This window comes from Camelus bactrianus, chromosome 8 (genome assembly GCF_048773025.1).
Source record: "Camelus bactrianus isolate YW-2024 breed Bactrian camel chromosome 8, ASM4877302v1, whole genome shotgun sequence".
Taxonomy (NCBI): domain Eukaryota; kingdom Metazoa; phylum Chordata; class Mammalia; order Artiodactyla; family Camelidae; genus Camelus; species Camelus bactrianus.
The window spans coordinates 62,214,898-62,231,786 of record NC_133546.1 but is presented as its reverse complement, the minus strand read 5'-3'; the positions used below and the strand labels follow the sequence as shown (position 1 = coordinate 62,231,786).

At 35.3% G+C, this 16,889-nt stretch overlaps 2 protein-coding genes across 5 annotated transcripts in view; one reads left to right on the top strand and one right to left on the bottom strand.

The window, feature by feature from the left end:
* The window catches only part of NT5E (5'-nucleotidase ecto), a 48,664-nt gene extending 44,193 nt beyond the window's left edge, over nucleotides 1–4,471 (top strand). Inside the window, exon 9 of the mRNA XM_010972871.3 lies at nucleotides 2,555–4,471. Coding sequence (XP_010971173.3) covers nucleotides 2,555–2,718 — 164 coding nt within the window. The 3' untranslated portion in view covers nucleotides 2,719–4,471. The remainder of the gene's footprint in view (nucleotides 1–2,554) is intronic.
* A 4,461-nt stretch (nucleotides 4,472–8,932) lies between these two features.
* SNX14 (sorting nexin 14) overlaps nucleotides 8,933–16,889 on the bottom strand; it is a 58,476-nt gene continuing 50,519 nt past the window's right edge. For all 4 annotated transcript variants that reach the window (XM_074368661.1, XM_074368662.1, XM_074368659.1 and 1 more), the window contains 8 exons: nucleotides 16,329–16,369; nucleotides 16,075–16,194; nucleotides 14,075–14,198; nucleotides 13,640–13,804; nucleotides 13,369–13,464; nucleotides 10,818–10,909; nucleotides 10,077–10,133; nucleotides 8,933–9,164 (listed from right to left, as the gene is read on the bottom strand). In XM_074368661.1, coding sequence (XP_074224762.1) covers nucleotides 9,126–9,164; nucleotides 10,077–10,133; nucleotides 10,818–10,909; nucleotides 13,369–13,464; nucleotides 13,640–13,804; nucleotides 14,075–14,198; nucleotides 16,075–16,194; nucleotides 16,329–16,369 — 734 coding nt within the window. In that variant the 3' untranslated portion in view covers nucleotides 8,933–9,125. The remainder of the gene's footprint in view (nucleotides 9,165–10,076; nucleotides 10,134–10,817; nucleotides 10,910–13,368; nucleotides 13,465–13,639; nucleotides 13,805–14,074; nucleotides 14,199–16,074; nucleotides 16,195–16,328; nucleotides 16,370–16,889) is intronic.

Genomic DNA, 16,889 nt, shown 5'->3' with positions numbered 1-16,889 from the left:
AGTTTTTATCATAAATGGATGTTGAATTTTACCAAATGCTTTTTCTGCATCTATTGAGATGATCATGTGATTTTTGTCCTTTCTTCTGTGTATGTGGTATATATCTCATTGATTGATTTGTGTATGTTGAACCATCCTTATGTCCCTGGTATGAATCCAACTTGATCATGGTGTATGATCTTTATATGCTGTTGGATTCTGTTTGCTAACATTTTGTTAAAGACTTTTGCATCAATGTTCATCAACGATATGGGACTATAATTTTCTGTTTTGGTAGCGTCTTTGTCTGATTTTGGTATCAGAGTGATGGTGGCTTCATAGAATGGGCTTGGGGGTACTCCCTCCTTTTCAGTCTTCTGGAAGAGTTTGAGAAGGAGTGGTGTGAGTTCTTTGTATGGTAGAATTCCCCAGTGAGGCCATCTGGTCCTGGACTTTAGTTTGCAGAGAGGTTTGTTATTGCTGATTCTATTTCACTTCTAGTGATCGGTCTGTTCAAATGATCTATTTCTTTTTGATTCAGTCTTGGACTGTGTATTTCTAAAAACTTGTTCATTTCTTCTCAGTTTTCCAATTTTTTGCCACATAGTTGTCCACAGTATTCTCTCATGGTTTTTGTTTGTTTGTTTGTTTTTTTGTATTTCTGTAGTGTTGGTTGTAATTTCTCCATTTACCTTTCTTATTTTATTTGTGTCCTCTCTTTTCTTGATGAGCCTGGCCAAAGGTTTGTCAATTTTGTTTACTCTTTCAAAAAACCAGCTCTTGGTTTGATTGATTTTTTTCTGTTTTTTTTTTTTTAATCTCTCTTTTATTTATCTCCTCCCTGATCTTTATTACTTCTTTCCTTCTGCTGACTTTAGGTTTTGTTTGCTCTTCTTCTTCTAACACTTTTAGGTGGTAGGTTAGGTTGTTTATTTGAGATTGTTCTTCTTTTCTGAGGAAGGCCTGTATCACTATGAACTTCCCTCTTAGGACTGCTTTTGCTGCATCCTGCAGATTTTGTGTGGTTGTCTTTTCATTGTCATTTGTCTCAAAGTATTTTTTAATGTCTTCTTTGATTTCATCATTGACCCATTGGTTTTTCAGTAGTTCAGGTGTACAACATGATTTGGTATTTGTATCACTGTAAAATGATCACCACCAAAAGTCCAGTTAACACCTGTCACCTTACATGGTTACAAAAAATTTTTTTCTTTCTTATAATGAGGTTTTTTCAGATCTATTCTTGTAGCAACTTTCAAATATACAATACTGTATTATTAACTATATTCACTATGCTGTATGTTATATTACATCCCAAGAACCCATTTATTTTATAACTGGAAGTTTGTAAAACCTTTTGACCCCCTTTACCCCATTTTGAACCCTCACGTCACCCTACCCCTGCCTCTGGCAACCACCAATTTGTTCTCTGTATCTTAGCTTGGTTTTATTGTTGTTTACGTCTATGTGAGATCGTGTGGTGTTTTTCTGTTTGAATTATTTCACTTAGCATAATGCCCTCAAGGTTCCATCCATGTTGTTGCAAATGGCAAGTCCATTCTTTTTTATGGCTTAGTAGTATTCCATTGTGTGTGGAATCTTCTTTATTCATCCATTGATGGACATCTGTTTCCTTATCTTGGCTATTGTAAATAATGCTGCAGTGAACATGTGATGCATATATCTTTTTGAATTAGTATTTTCATTTTCTTTAGATATGTTAATTCTAGTTTTAATTTCTTCAGGAGCCTCCATGCTTTCTTCCATAGTGACTGCACCAATTTACATTCCCATCATCAATGGGTTCCCTTTTCTCTTCATCCTCAATGACACTTGATATTTCTTGTCTTCTTGCTAACAGTCATCTGTTGTGATTTTGATATGCATTTCCCTGATAATTAGTGATATTATGCATCTTTTCATGTGCCTGTTGGCATCTGTATGTCTTCTTTAGAAAAATGTTCAGATCCTCTGCCCATTTTTTAATCTGATTTTTTTTTGACTATTGAATTGTATGAGTCCTTTATATATTTTAGATATTAAATCCTTATCAGATATATGATTTGTAGAATGGTATTTTTTTAAGTAAATTCATGGGGAATTAGTATTTGTCAGTTCTCCTTCCTTTGGGATTTGAAGCCTCCTTTGTCTCACAAGCACTTATGTGAAAATGATTCCTGAACAGGCAAGGAAAAAAAAGAAGCTAATTTTACATCTTAACTGATTCTCTGATCCTCAGCCTACTTCCCTAATGTCTTTGCTCCAGTGTGGTTCAGCAGCAGTGATGTCAGCAACCTTTCTTGAGTCATCTCCAAGCTGAGACAACTCTTTTCCCCTGCAATTATCCAATATTGGACAATGGGCACATTTCACACTTGAAACATGAAAAAGCAATCAGATTCTTTGCACTTACGATCACCATTGTTCTTGTCTTCTGTGACACTTTATCTCTGCTTGTGAAAGGAATATTTTCCTTCTTATAATTACAAAGGACTTTAGAATAATACATTCGTTTTCCTCCTTACTATTAATTATTATTTTTTCTGTAGGTAAAATAATATACGTGTTTTTCTAGGTGACCAAGACATCAGCGTGGTTTCTGGATACATCTTAAAAATGAGAGTAGTTTATCCAGCAGTTGAAGGTCGGATCCAGTTTTCTGCAGGAATTCATTGCCATGGAAGTTTTTCTCTAATATTTCTTTTAGTTCTGGCAATGATCATTGTTTTATACCAGTAGCCTCCTTGCCATCAATGGAACTGCATTTTTTCTCAAGTGAGGCTCCAGTCTGCCTTTTAGGAACTGGTTTTATGATGACAAAGACCATCCTTGCAGTCTCCCAGAAGCTGAGCTTAGAGGGTTGTAAATGAAGACATTGACATCAAAACTCAGGATCAGCAACGTAGTGAATACACAGGAAAAAAAAAGAAAATGGACCCTATGAGGAGAATGCCAACCATCTTTAGTTTACGTATGTAAATTTTAATAAAATTTTATTAACAATTTTAAACCATGCACATTTTTTTCTATATATCCATTCTAATCCAACAAACAATGTATGCTTACATAGAACTTTATCATTTACGTGGGCGTTTTCAGCACATTATCTTATTTGATGCCCGTAACTTTCTTTGCAAGACAGGTATTGTTCTTCTCATTTGACAGATGAGGAAACGGAAGCTCAGAAACAGTTGACTTGTTCAAAGCCATACAGCTAAAAGGGACTGGTCCCAGACCTGCACCTAGTCCTTCTGACCTCAGTCCAGCGCCCTTTCAACTATATGCAGGAAATGTTCAGGATGACACTAATGGTCTCCTGGCTTTGTAACTATCAGTAGTCCCAAACTCATGGGTGACAAGCCTCTGCTGTACTCCTAGTCTCTATTTGTTTCCTTTTTAGCTCGGGCTGTTGTAGCAAGTTTAACAGACATGGGTGACATTCTCTCTTGCACCACCCATGTGCCTTTGATGAGTCAGAGGACAAATGGTGCAGAGGACTAATGGGAGAAGCCAGAAGCTGCAAAAGGCAGTCAAGGGGCAGGGAGAAAGGGCGGGAGAAGCAGGACACCCAGGACCAACCTACAGTACATCTGATTTGTTAAACAGATGCTTGCTAAGGAGCAGCAGCAGAGTGCCTGGCATGGGCTTCTGTCAGTTCTCCCTGTGTTCCTTCCTCCCTCCTTCCTAAGGTGAAGGTGTCATGAGAAGGGGTAATTTTAAACCTGCACCTGTCTCTCCCCAGCAAGATGCCAGTGCTGTACTTAGTCCAGACACACACGCTGACTCCACCCCCTCCCCCAGTTATGGAAAATCCAGAGGGGAGACAAGGTTGAGTTTTTTCTTAGTGGTATACGTAACTGTGAAATCAGCTCTGTCTCCAAATCTGAACAATCAGTCATGCTAAGTCATCCTCAAGATAAGAGGACTCTTGCCTGAGAGTGGGCCCCTCTCGGTGCTCAGGAAATACCCAGACTGATCCAATAAATGATCTATGTACAAAGAACAAATACCTGTGGGACCATGTGAGCCTGCCCATCACTGTGTGAGTGATTCAACAAATAATGGGAGCCTCACCCTAAAAAATAGCGAGCAAACAGCAGCTAAAGGTTTGAAGAGGGGGTAAGTTTGTTTTTTAATGTTTACAAATATTATGTACCCTTGATACAAAATATACTTTTAAATTTCACAGCCTCTTTATGAAGGATGTTGCAGTAAAATAATGCCCTAGGTTCTATGCATATACAGACTGGCTGTCAATCAACAAATGTCAATAAGACTGTAAGAAGCAAATGTCAGTAAGACTGCATTTGGGGTATATGTTTTTATGCTTGGCCAGTAAAATAGGGTAAATCCTATTGAAGGACAAATTTTTAGAGAACATTTCTGTAAGTTTTCTAAATATGTGTGCATGTATTGTGCAGTGGTTTACAACATGACCTAAAAACAGTTGGCAATTTTAAGTTCCAAACAATAAAATTGAAAATATGCTCTTTCTCTTTGGTAGTTATTTCTTCTCTCAAGCAAATGCCTACAACCCAAGACAAAGACTGAAGGGAAACTCGTTGACAGTTTATCACTGGCATTCTAAGCCCCTTGCCATCTGGTTACCCTCCATATCCCCCTTCTCACCCAAAAACTGAGACTAAAACTGCATGCAAGTTTTAGGTAGGAAAGAACAGTAAACAAAGGATATTTGAAGTAAGGCTACTAAATTTTATGGCTTTTATGTATAGAATCTGTTTTGAAGCCAATAATCATTTCCTAAAAATAAAAGTGTTCAAGTTATACAGTGTTAGGGATTTTCATTAATTTATCTGAACTGGCTGTGCATCTAAGACTCTTCCTCAGTTAATGCTGATGAAGCAACAGCCCACACTTTGATCAATCAGACACATTAAATCCACTTGGTGGCAGCGCTGCCTTCAGCAGTTTACAACACAGAGTAAGGCCCCTCAGGGAGTACGTGGCCCCATGGATGTATGGCTTGGCTTGCTAAAATCAGTACCATTCCCACATTTACCTTCCTGGGGCTGTTGTAACAGAGTGCTACAAACTGGGTGACTTTAACAGCAGAAACTCATCATTTCACAGTTCAGGGGGCTAGAAGTCTGAGATCAAGTCGGCAGGACTGGTTCCTTCTGAGGGCCAGGAGGGAGAATCTGTTCCAGGCCTCCTCCTAGCTCTGGTAGCCTCAGACATTCCTTACTTCGTAGGTGGTATTCTCCTCATATTTTTACATCCTTTTCCCTCTGACTTGTCTGTCTCTGGGTCCAGATTTCTCCTTTTTATAAAGACACAGTCATACTGGATCAGGCCCACCCTAATGACTTCATTTGAATCATCTGTAAAATCCCAAATAAAGTCACATTCACAGGTACTGGGGGTTGGGACTCAAGTTCTGCCACAGGACGTCAACATCCTTTTTAGGGGACACAATTCAACCCGTAACAGTCCCCCGAATGACCTACATAATCAGCCGGGACAGCCCTGAGGCAACCTTACAAATGAAAGGTTATAAATGATGTTACTATTGTACTAGTAAAATAGGATACATCTTAGAAACTGATCTGGTTCAACTGCAGCAAATCAAAAGGGACAGTTTTCCTAACTAGTGCTGTCCAAAGGAGGCACTTCACACTTCTGAAACAAGCTAGATCTCATCTCTCTAGTAAGTAGTGCTGAGCTCTCTAGGAACCATTTTTAAATGAAATACTTCATGAAAACTTTACAAAAAAGTCTGTAAGCAGAGACATACTGGAAGGATGTGAGCTAGTTCCCAGAATCATCCAGAGGCATGGAGAGCCAGGCCTAGAAAATGCAGAGCAAGCAAGGAACGTGAGGCATGGCTAAAATCCTGCCACAGGAACGGCCTTCATACACCGCCCTGGTGCTGCTGCGTTCGCCTCCACCACAGCTACACCCGCGAGGGCTTCTGACTGTCCCGCAGCCCCCAGGCGGATGGGAGCAAGTAACAAGCGGAGCCTGGTTCAGGCCTAAATTGTTCTTCATAAAGATAAAAGAAGGCCGAGTGGGGATTTAACTCCAGCGCTTGGCTTCCATAGTGTACATCAATGCACTGTCCCCAATTACCTTGGAATTCCTCCAAATAAAGATGTTCCAATTCTGGAACATCGAAAATGAGAAATGAATACTCCCAAGAATTTTCTAGTACAACAAATAAATATGAAATGATGTTAAAAAGAAAAACACTACCTTCTGTGTCCGTCTTGAAAACTATACCGAGTTCTTCCTCTCCAACAATGTACATTCACATGTGATATCTAGATTTTTATGAAAGGCAAGAAGATGCTAGAAGTAAATAACACCACAGGGTTGGGGTTTGTTTTGGTAATTTAATCATTAAATAATCTGTGAGCATATCAGTAATGAAGTCAGACACTAAGATATGTTGGTATTAGTTTATAAAGAAAAATAAATATAGTTAATCAAATTTGAGCTCAAAATTTTTAATTTGATGTTGATTGCTTTTCAGACCTATACAGATAAAGTAAGGAAATCCATACATTTAAAAAACATCAAATTAACAAGACACAGTGAAATAAAAAAGCTATTTTTGACTGGATTTAACAGTCTTCTAGGGGCCATCGGCCTCAGGTTAAAGATTTCACCTCATATATCTAGCACTGTTGAAAAAGAGTACTGGATACATAAAAGAGAACACATTCTGACCTGCAAGACTTACTTGTTTGTTCATTCAGTCAGTCAGTCATTTTATTCTAGTGTTGACCAAATCTGAAACTACAACTTGTGTATGTATCATTACACAGTCTGCAAAGAACAGTGGCAAATTAGACTTCTGTTCATATTTCTACTATAAAATCTAATGGTTTTTAGTAAGTCAATAAATGAAAATTTAAGTGCTTTCAACCATTTCTCAGACTCTTCTGATATCTGTAACTAAATGATTATATTTATAATACAAACTTACAATGTCCTTCATAAATTTCAAAGTGTCTTCCATCTATTTAATTTCATAGTACCACCCCAACCAGAAACAATGATAGTTATTTCTATAAACACATTTCCAGGTGTGAAGCTCATGCACTAGAGGACACACATAAAGATGGATAGAAAGGAATGTTCAAAGTAAAATATTTGAAATACATCAGAGGGATCCAAAGTGACCACTTTTGGAAATAAGAGCTCCTTTTATGGGGTAACACTGACAAGAACATGAAGACTAGCGACAGATCTAAGTTTGAATTCCAATTTCACCACTCTCTGGCTTCAATATCCTCACCTATAAAATAGGAATAATACCAACTCACAGTTACTGTGACGGACAATGAAATGTGGTATAAAATGCCTGACCAACAGACTGCATCTAGTTCCTTTCCCTTTTATAATGTGAACGACTAATTTTGTATGTGTAAATTTTCACACATCACATTTTCTTTAAATAGAGCTCACCCACTGCTATGGATTTAAATATGTCCTCCTAAAATTCGTATGTTGAAACCCTAAACCCTAATACGACTATATTTGGAGATGAGGCCTTTATGAGGTAACTAAAAACGAGGTTCTAAGGCCTAATCCAATAGCTTATGGCCTTATACGAAGAAGAAGACAGAGAAATATCTCCTTCCCTCTTTCTTTCCTTGCCTGCACAAAGAGGTCATGTGGGCACACGGTGAAAAAAGACAGCCTTCTACAAGCAAAGGGAAGAGGTCTCAGAATGCAACTACCTTGCAGGCATCTTGATCTTGGACTTAGCAGTCTCCAGAACTGTGAGAAACAAATTTCTGTTAAGTCACCCCATCTATGGTATTTTATTATGGCAGCCATGGCTGACTGATACACTCATAACTCTTTTCTCATCTAAATAAATAAAATACCAAAAATTATAGGAAAGTAGGTGAGGATGGCATAAAAAGGGCTATAAAATATTTTATTTTTCCAGGTCACCATGACATTTTAAATAATATTCAAAATGCTATGGATTTAAATGTAAAAAGTTAGACTGATTGATTTGCCACCTGTCCCTGAGAAATCAGTAAAATGTTTAAGGCTTTGTATTAAAGCACTGATTCACGGAAACGCATACATATTCTAGAATTTTTAAGCAATTAAAAAGATAAATAGAACTACTGACAAAACCTTCACAAAAATTTATAATACCTAACGACTATTTTTTAAAACCTTGGGAAAAAAATAAGTGAATGGTATCATTAAATGGGTTAGTTTTCCAAATTATATTTAGAGATCCTGCATTATCAGTGCCTGCTACATGGCTGAAACTCAGTAAATATACTCTGAATGAACACTGCAGCCAATATCCAAACACAAAATGGCCAATCTTGACAGACAAATGTGTTTCAAGGACAAAAGCACAGCAGGGGAAGGAATTATAAGTAGAGTTCTAAACACTGAAACTTCAAAGATAATCATTTAAGTTAACTTTCCTAAACGAATACACTTAATTCATATTTTTCTTTTGGAGAGACAATGTAAACCAAAAATCTACTTGACTAAATTTTTATGTAAGCTTTGGAATATAGTTACATACATTCAGTGAAATGTAGCTGCAACCACACAACCACAAATATCTTTAAGTACTGTTTTCACACCCAAAACAGCTATATATAACCTGTCAATCATCCAGCAAGAGTAAGGAGAAATCCTTGTTTGTTATGAAAAACTCATAAAGAATGTCTTCCTTACAGACACACAGTTCACTATGTAGAAAAATGAAAAGGGGTAGGGAGGGAATCTACTAAAATGTATTAACTCTAAGAAAGCAAAGCAGATCTTACTTCTGTTTCTCCACATGAGACATAATTGTTTTCAAAGTGATACAATACAAAGGTTATCTGTCTTATCTATTTGCCCCAAGGAGACTATGAATTATCTCTTTAAAAAACACCAATAACAAGTGATGTATGTCTAATAAAATTTGGATAACAGAAGCAAAATGAAAGGCTATGAGACCCAATCACCTTTAATCATTATTATTAAGTCTGTTAGTCTTTATTAAAACAAAACAAAACAAAAATCCAAAATTTCAGACACTGAATTACATGATATATACAAAATATACAAAAGTAAAAGAAAAAAACAGTGCATGTCTACTACCCTAGCACAACAGAAATTTCAACTGGTTATTCAAACCCAAATCCAAATGTTTTTTATAACCAGGACGTCACAGAGGTAACTTCCTTTTGTACCTAAAGTAAAAATAAATCTATTTAATAGAAGATTAAAAAAAAAAAAAACAAAACTAGAGTTCATTTGTGAATTGCTTAACAGTTCCAGTGTATTAAAATTCTAACCTAAGACATATATATAACCTAAGATATATATATATATATATATATATATATATATATATATATATATATATCTTAAAAACCCACAGGAAATCAGCTGGCATAAGTCTCAGAGAACTGAAGCTTTCTTGATACTGATTCCCATGTAAGTTGAATACAAAATGTCCATAACCGCCACCCTGTTCCAGTATAATTTAATATTGCTATAACTTGAAAACTTGTATTTAAATCTAGTTTCCTCAAACTGACATTTCATTGCTGTATCACAACCTTGAAGAGCAGTTATTTCATCTGACCAAAGGGATTAGTCAAAAAATAAAAACAGTAAAAAGCAATGCTCAAAACTCAAAATCCTCAAGATTCAATACAGTAATACTACTACCATCCTCCAATTCCAATTCATTTTGTGCTCCTGGGTTAATATAAACTCAACTGCTTCAAAAATACTCAAATCTGACTTACACAGCGTTCAGTGTTGCAGGTAACAGCCTGCAGAGCTCGGCCCTTTCTACTGCTAGGATGTAAACCCACACCTCCCCCAGGAAGACTCCGCAGGGTTTAACGTCCCTCTCTGCTTGTAATTAGGGAGGGAGGAAATCAAGGGAGGATTAAGTTCCTATCTCCCAAAATCCACTGTGTTTGAGCATGTTGAACTAAAATATATACATAAAGAGCGATTTGTTAAGGTTGTTCACTTTTAAAATGATCAGAAACACAAGTATTTCCTTAATTTTTGTGTCCCTAATTTAAATAAACATCAGTATACCATTAAAAACATAAAGAATAAAAAAACTGCTGCTTTTCAGTTACCTTATTGAGCTCTGGAAACAGTTCTTGTATCACAATGTCCAATAAAACGTAAGTCAGCTAAAGCACCAAAAAAAAAAAAATTATTTTTTAAGGCATTAAGGACAAAAAACCCCCATAGAAATGATAAACACAAAATTCAGGACTATGGTTATCTCTAAAGGAGAAGGCAGAGAATGAAACTGACAATATAAAATGAGCACAAAATTAGCTTCAGTAGTATTCATAATGTTCTATTCTTAAGGTGAGTGTTAGATACATCTGTGTCCACCTGGAGACATTTTATTATTGTGCCTCATAATTCATGTTGTGTTAAATATTTTATGTGTAATAACAGTTTTAAGGAAACAAGCAGGGTACAAAACTGTAACTATATTAAGATCTCAACACAATATGTACAGAGTATGAACAGTAAAATGTTAACTGTGGTTATTCTACGTAATCTGAATGATGGAATTCTTGTTTAGACTATTACTTTATTTCATGAGTTTTCAGTATATGCCAAATTTCCTACAATGAATATATATTTATTTTTAACCAAAACAATTCATATTGTAAAGGGGAAAAAAGGTAATCAGCAAAAAGAGTTAACAAATAAAACACACTTTTTTCTACCGAATGTTTGAATTACACTGCCTTGATTTAGTAAAGCATCACTTCATAGTGGAATAACATACCAGACACCCTACTGTGTCATTCAACAAACCCAGCCAACACTAGTCCACCTGCTTTAATGAATTTTACCTGCTTGTTGAGAACCGGCTGCTGTAAACCATCAAACAGAAGTCTGATGCTTTCATACTTGGCTTCTTCACCAATACATTTGACTATCAGATCTAAACAAGAAAGACACATGTGAAACAATTTTATATTATAAAGTGACTCATTACTGACTGAATCATAAAGCAAAATCTTTACCCCATTTCCCTGGTTTTATGCAAAAACTATAAATCAGCATTTCCTAAACCAATTGTTTCGCAAGAGGCTCTTGGAAAAACAGGGTTCTGTTGTCAAGCTGACAAATGCAGCATCGTGTATCCTTTTGGAGATTCACAATGCACGAAGCAAACCACACTGCAGGCCCTGGGGACTATTGCAGTAAAGAAATCGGTTTATACTATTAAGGGATAAAAGACAGTTGGGAAATAATACATATTTTATTATTCATTCAAGGAAAACAAAATAAAAACCTATAAAACAAATTTCTTCTATATAGCACAGGGAACTATATTCAGTATCTTGTAATAACTCTGAATGAAAAAGAATAAGAAAATGAATATATGTATACATATGCATGACTGGCACATTATGCTGTACACCAGAAATTGACACATTGTAACTGACTACACTGCAATTAAAAAAAAGGAAACTCTAAAATTATGTATGTACATTTGTACACATATGTATAGAAATGTATAAAAACTGTCTGTGAGGATTAACACCAAACTGGAGCACAGGGCTCCTTCTGCACAGTGGGGACAGGATGGTGTCTACATTTTGCTCTATTTATTTTCATAATGTTCAGGTATCTTAATATTTTTAAAAGTCTAATTTTATGGTGAACATAGACTCTCTTCAGTGAATATGACCAGTTTATTTCTGTACTTTTTGCATGATTACTAATTATAAACCATCTTACAGAACAATCTTTGGGGGAAATGTTTAAATACTAATTTAGGGTCCCAAAAGTTCCAATTCATGTTTGACTGTTATGAATCATTCCTGTTACCACAGAGAATCAGTCCTTATTAAAATCTCTGCTGGATATTCTCCTCTAAGCAGGAAAAGAAAAGTATTCTTAAGTAAACAAGGTGCTCAAATACTTGTCTTTCCCCCCCACTCCCAATCATAATGAAACTCTTAATGCTGTTCATGGAAAATTCTCATTTTATGTTTGCTTATATGAGGCAAGTCTAACCCTAAGAGTTTAATTTGTAATAAGCATAGTAGATTCTTGATATTTTCAAGATATGTGGCCTAATGTGCATCTGTGTGAATCCTCCAGTTCACCAATACTGCATAGAATTTCCCAATTAATATGCATGAAGCGTAATGGACAAAAATAAGTGATCCTTTCAGATCCTTCAGGGGTCGCTAAGGAAGAAACGAGGAGAGGACAACAGAAAGGCATGTTAAGCTTCCTCACTAGTTACTTCTTTCTAAATGGAAGTCTTGAAGCAGATGTGATTCAAATTCATGCCTGAGCAAAATAACAAATTATTACATTCACTGGCTTTCCACGTGATTCTGAATATCAAAACTAAGACTGTTAAAACCTTCCATGAATGCTGAAGGCCACTATAGTACAAAACAGGACAGAAATGACTTCATTGTATACCTACAGAAGATTTACTCAAAAACAGCTTCTGTTCCCTTTCACATTCAGACCAGGGATTTAACTTAACTGTCTTCATGCAGAGCAGCAGGACCATTCTGAGACTCACTTTTCAATGATGAGACTTCTCTAAGGTATCAAGGAATTCTCCAAAGCCCTCTTCCATTCTTACTCTGTATTTTCTCCCTTGGCATACCGACCCACTCACATGACTCCCATCTCTCTACCCGACACCATCACTCCTCTAGTTTCCAAACCTAGATATCTAATTGCTTACTAGACATGTCCTCCCACAGTGTATAGACTCTTCACATGCAAAATGTCCCAAGCTGAGTATCCTCTACTTTGACCCCTCGATGTTTTTTCCTCATAGCTCCCATCTCAGTAAGAGATTGCTATCATTCATTTACTTAGTGGTCCAAGCCTACTTCCTTCACAGCAGAAGTGATCACCCTCCTCCTTTGAGATACTGTGTAACTTGAATATGCCTGTGTTGTCAAAGGTATGTTTTGTCTGCATGTCTGTCTTCCTGCCAGACTGAGCTACCCAAGTACTATTTTTATATCCCTTGCACTCTACATAGTGCCTGGCACATAGAAGGTGCTCAATAAACTTGAAATGAATGACTGAATTATGATCTTCTACACACCAGTGGAGCTCTTCTCATGGTGAAGTGAGCAGCGGGACTCCAACGGTCCCACAAACACATCACTTTAATCATTCTGATTCTGAGCTACTGTTGAATCTAACTATCGTGTGAGTAGAAACAGTCTTGTCTTAAAGTTCTCAGTGCAAACACCATAAAAACCAAATTTTATTAACTAATGAGTTAATTTTAATTAGTTCTTATATAACTATTTCTAAGATTAAAAACTCACAGTAAAAATTAGCCTCAATAATTATACATTGTGACCTCAAAGGAATACTAATCTATATTAAACAACTTTTTAAATATTACACCTGGAATGTAATTCATCATTTCTTCAAAAGTCTGTTTTGCTCGTTTTTGCTTATCTTGGAGAGAGCGAGGTTCAGTGTTTTCACAGAATACAGCATCTAAAAAGAGACAAAAAGAAACATCTGCTGGAATTTACACCTATTATATGCAAGGTATTTCCTCGTGATAGAAAAACTAATAAACCAAAGAAAAACAAAACTTCTCACTCTTTCAGATCCAATTCAAATCATTTAGAGAACACAAAACATGAAAGAAACATGAGAAAATACAAACCTCTAAGAAGTGTTATGAGTGAGACCAAACGGTGCTCCTGAAACAGCTGTTCTAGTTTACAATGAAGATAATAGTCGGTGTACATTTCCAGGGTGTTTTTAAAGAGGATTCGAGTTCCCATTAAGAGATGATGAAGCCAGTCAGGAACTTGGAAAACCACCCTTCCTGGGAAGGATCACATGGAACACTTTGTTAAGGTAAAAAGATATCTGAATATTTTCCAATACAAAAAGCACAAATGGTCAATATTTAATTTGTAAACACTAGTAATTTCAATATGTTCAAGACCAATTATATATATATTGAATTCTTAGAAAAGTATCTTCAATTAAAAAAATTTACAATGGGGCGATACTCAAGAGCATTCATCTGCATCACAGAAGAAATACAACACATAAATGAAACATGTTTGAACAGTAACCATGTAGCTCTTACCTACATACATCAGGTAATCATAGACTCCTTCTACAGTCATCATCTCCATAAAGTAATTCTGATTTTGCTTTCTTTCTGTATTCTCAGCACGGTTTGCATTATTCTTAAACAGATCATTAAAAAGCTAAAGGAAAAGATGAAATAGTAAAAAAGATATAGTTTACTATACCTGCTGATAATAATTACTAAAGGTAAGGTGATACAGAGCAAAGGCATTGAAACTTTTTCCAGTCAAAACAGAGTATCAGATAGGTTAAGATCTGCCTCCAAGATTCCACATTTATACCCAAAACTGAATGAAAAAATACAAGATTTTGGGGGGAGGAGTCAAAATATTATATAAAAGTCTAATCATTTTAGACACAACAGACAATTATTACCCATAAAGAACCCCTTTGATTTTTTACACCAAAAGGAGGAAATGAACATGTAAAGATATAGAAAGCATTAACAATAGCTAACTTTAAATCTAACATGATTTAAAAATTATCACTATTCAATCGAAGGATGTTCAGAGATGAACATTAAGCTTTAAGTAGTTTATTTGGACAGTAACAGTCAAAGCCCACAAAGGCCTAGTATGTGAAAAAAATAAGATATGAAGAATTACAGCAAAAATGAAAAAATGCAACTAAATCTCAGCTCTACTTATCCTAAAAACACATAAAAAAGAGACTATTATCATTAGTAATAATTAAATAGCAGAAATTAAGGAACTAAAAATAACTGATAGAAAAGATCAACAAAATCAGATGATAAAATGGACAAAACCTTCACAAGACTGATTAAAAAAGAAAAAAAGAAGACAAACAATGTCAGGAATAAAAGGGACATAATTACAGATGTCTGAGAAAACGAAGAGGACAACTTCAGGCCAAAAATGTTTCAAATTTAGGTAAGCGGGAGAATTTGTTAAAAAATACAACTTATCAAAATCTGACTCATGAAATAATAAGCCTGAAGAATACTGAAATTAAATTGGTTGTTAAAAAAATCTACCTACAAACAAAACTTGAGGCCTAGATGGCTTTACCAAGATAACACTTACTTAAAGAACTAGTAATTCCAATTATAACTCTACCAGCAAATTGAAAAAGGTTAATATAACCCTAATACAAAAACCTGACAAAAACAGAATGAGAAAGAAAAATGACAGGCTAAATGCACCCATAAACATGGATGTAAATTTCTTTAACCTCATGAAGGGTATCTACCAAAAAAGCTACGCTGTACTACTTAATGATGAAACACTGCAATCATTTGCCCTGTGTAACAGGTCCCAGCCATGAATGAAACAAAACTGCCATCATTTGCAGATAAGTGTGTAAACCTAAAAGAATTAATAGATATGTTACTAAAATTAATATAAGTCTAGCCAGATTATTGAATTAAAAATCAATACACAAAAATCAACTGGATTTCTGTTTACCAACAATAAACTTACAAAGTGAAAAAAATTAAATGTACCCTTAATAATAATTTTTAAAAATGAAGTTTTTTGGGAGGTGAGGAGGGCTGCTCTTTGAGCTCACATCGTTCCCCTTGCTGGGTACTTCTCTGGCACAAAACTAATCTTCTTGCAGATAGGGAATTTATCTTTTTATTCCTAGTGCCTAGCCCTCAACAGCAGGCACATAATAAACTGCAGGGTTTAACGAATGGATGAAATATTTTATAAGCCATTAAAGTTAGATAATACCATCAAATAAACAAATACATTATAGCAACTAATTCCTTGATTACTGGAAGTTGATCTGCAATCTAAGAAAACTTTTAAAAAATCCCCCAAAATACAGAAATGGTAGAAGCTTGCAAATACAATTTCCAAAGAAACATTTACTCTCTTATAGCAAATAACCAAGGAACTACCGATTTCCATATAGGAAAATATAAAGTCCCACCCATTTCATAAACACAGGATTCTCCTTATAATGGAAAAGTCATCTCAAGTAGCTATATCAACTTCAAACTTAATAGCTCTTTGAGGCAGTGTATAGTACCTTCTTATTGTTTTCTGAAGTAGGGCTGAGAATGGTCAGTTCTGGTTTACTTGGTTTAGGCTTTGGAGATTCACAAGAATTAATGAAATTCATGATGAAAGGTTCCAAATGCTGACCTTTCTGTGGAGATGATGGTATAAAAATCAAAAATCAAGACTATGATTTTCAGTATCATACAACTCATTAAAATTTACTGATATTTTAAAAAGCTTATAACTATCATTTTATAGAATGCACATAAATCAGTTATTCACCTCTTTCATTAGTTTTCCAGGAACAGATTTTATAATTTTCCCTGCAATTAAAAGTAAAATATTAATTTTATAAAGGCATAATATACTGCATAATTGCTCATATGAATACTTCACTGGGTAACTTTAAACACTGAACAGCCAAGTAAAAAGCAAAATGATAAAAATATTTATAATTGACCATTTCACATTTAACAAAAATTTACAACAAATATGGCATTCTTAACTATTTATAGATACAACATTTGGGATACTTTAAAATAATCGAGTGGCGTGGGAGGTAGGGCAAGGGTCGGAACAAGCCAAATGTTGATAACTGCTGAAGTTATTATACAAACTGAGTTCATTATACAAACTTCTCTACGTTTGTGTATATTTGAAATACTCCATAAGAAATGTCTGCAAAAGATTTTAAGCAATAGTGAGTATATAAAGATATCAAAAACTATGCAAAAGTTAGTCCAAAAACAGTCCTAAAAATTGCTAAACATGTAAATTGGCTATTTGAATAGTTGATATCCTGAATTTCAGATTAAGAATACACATTCTAATCCTGTTTGCCAG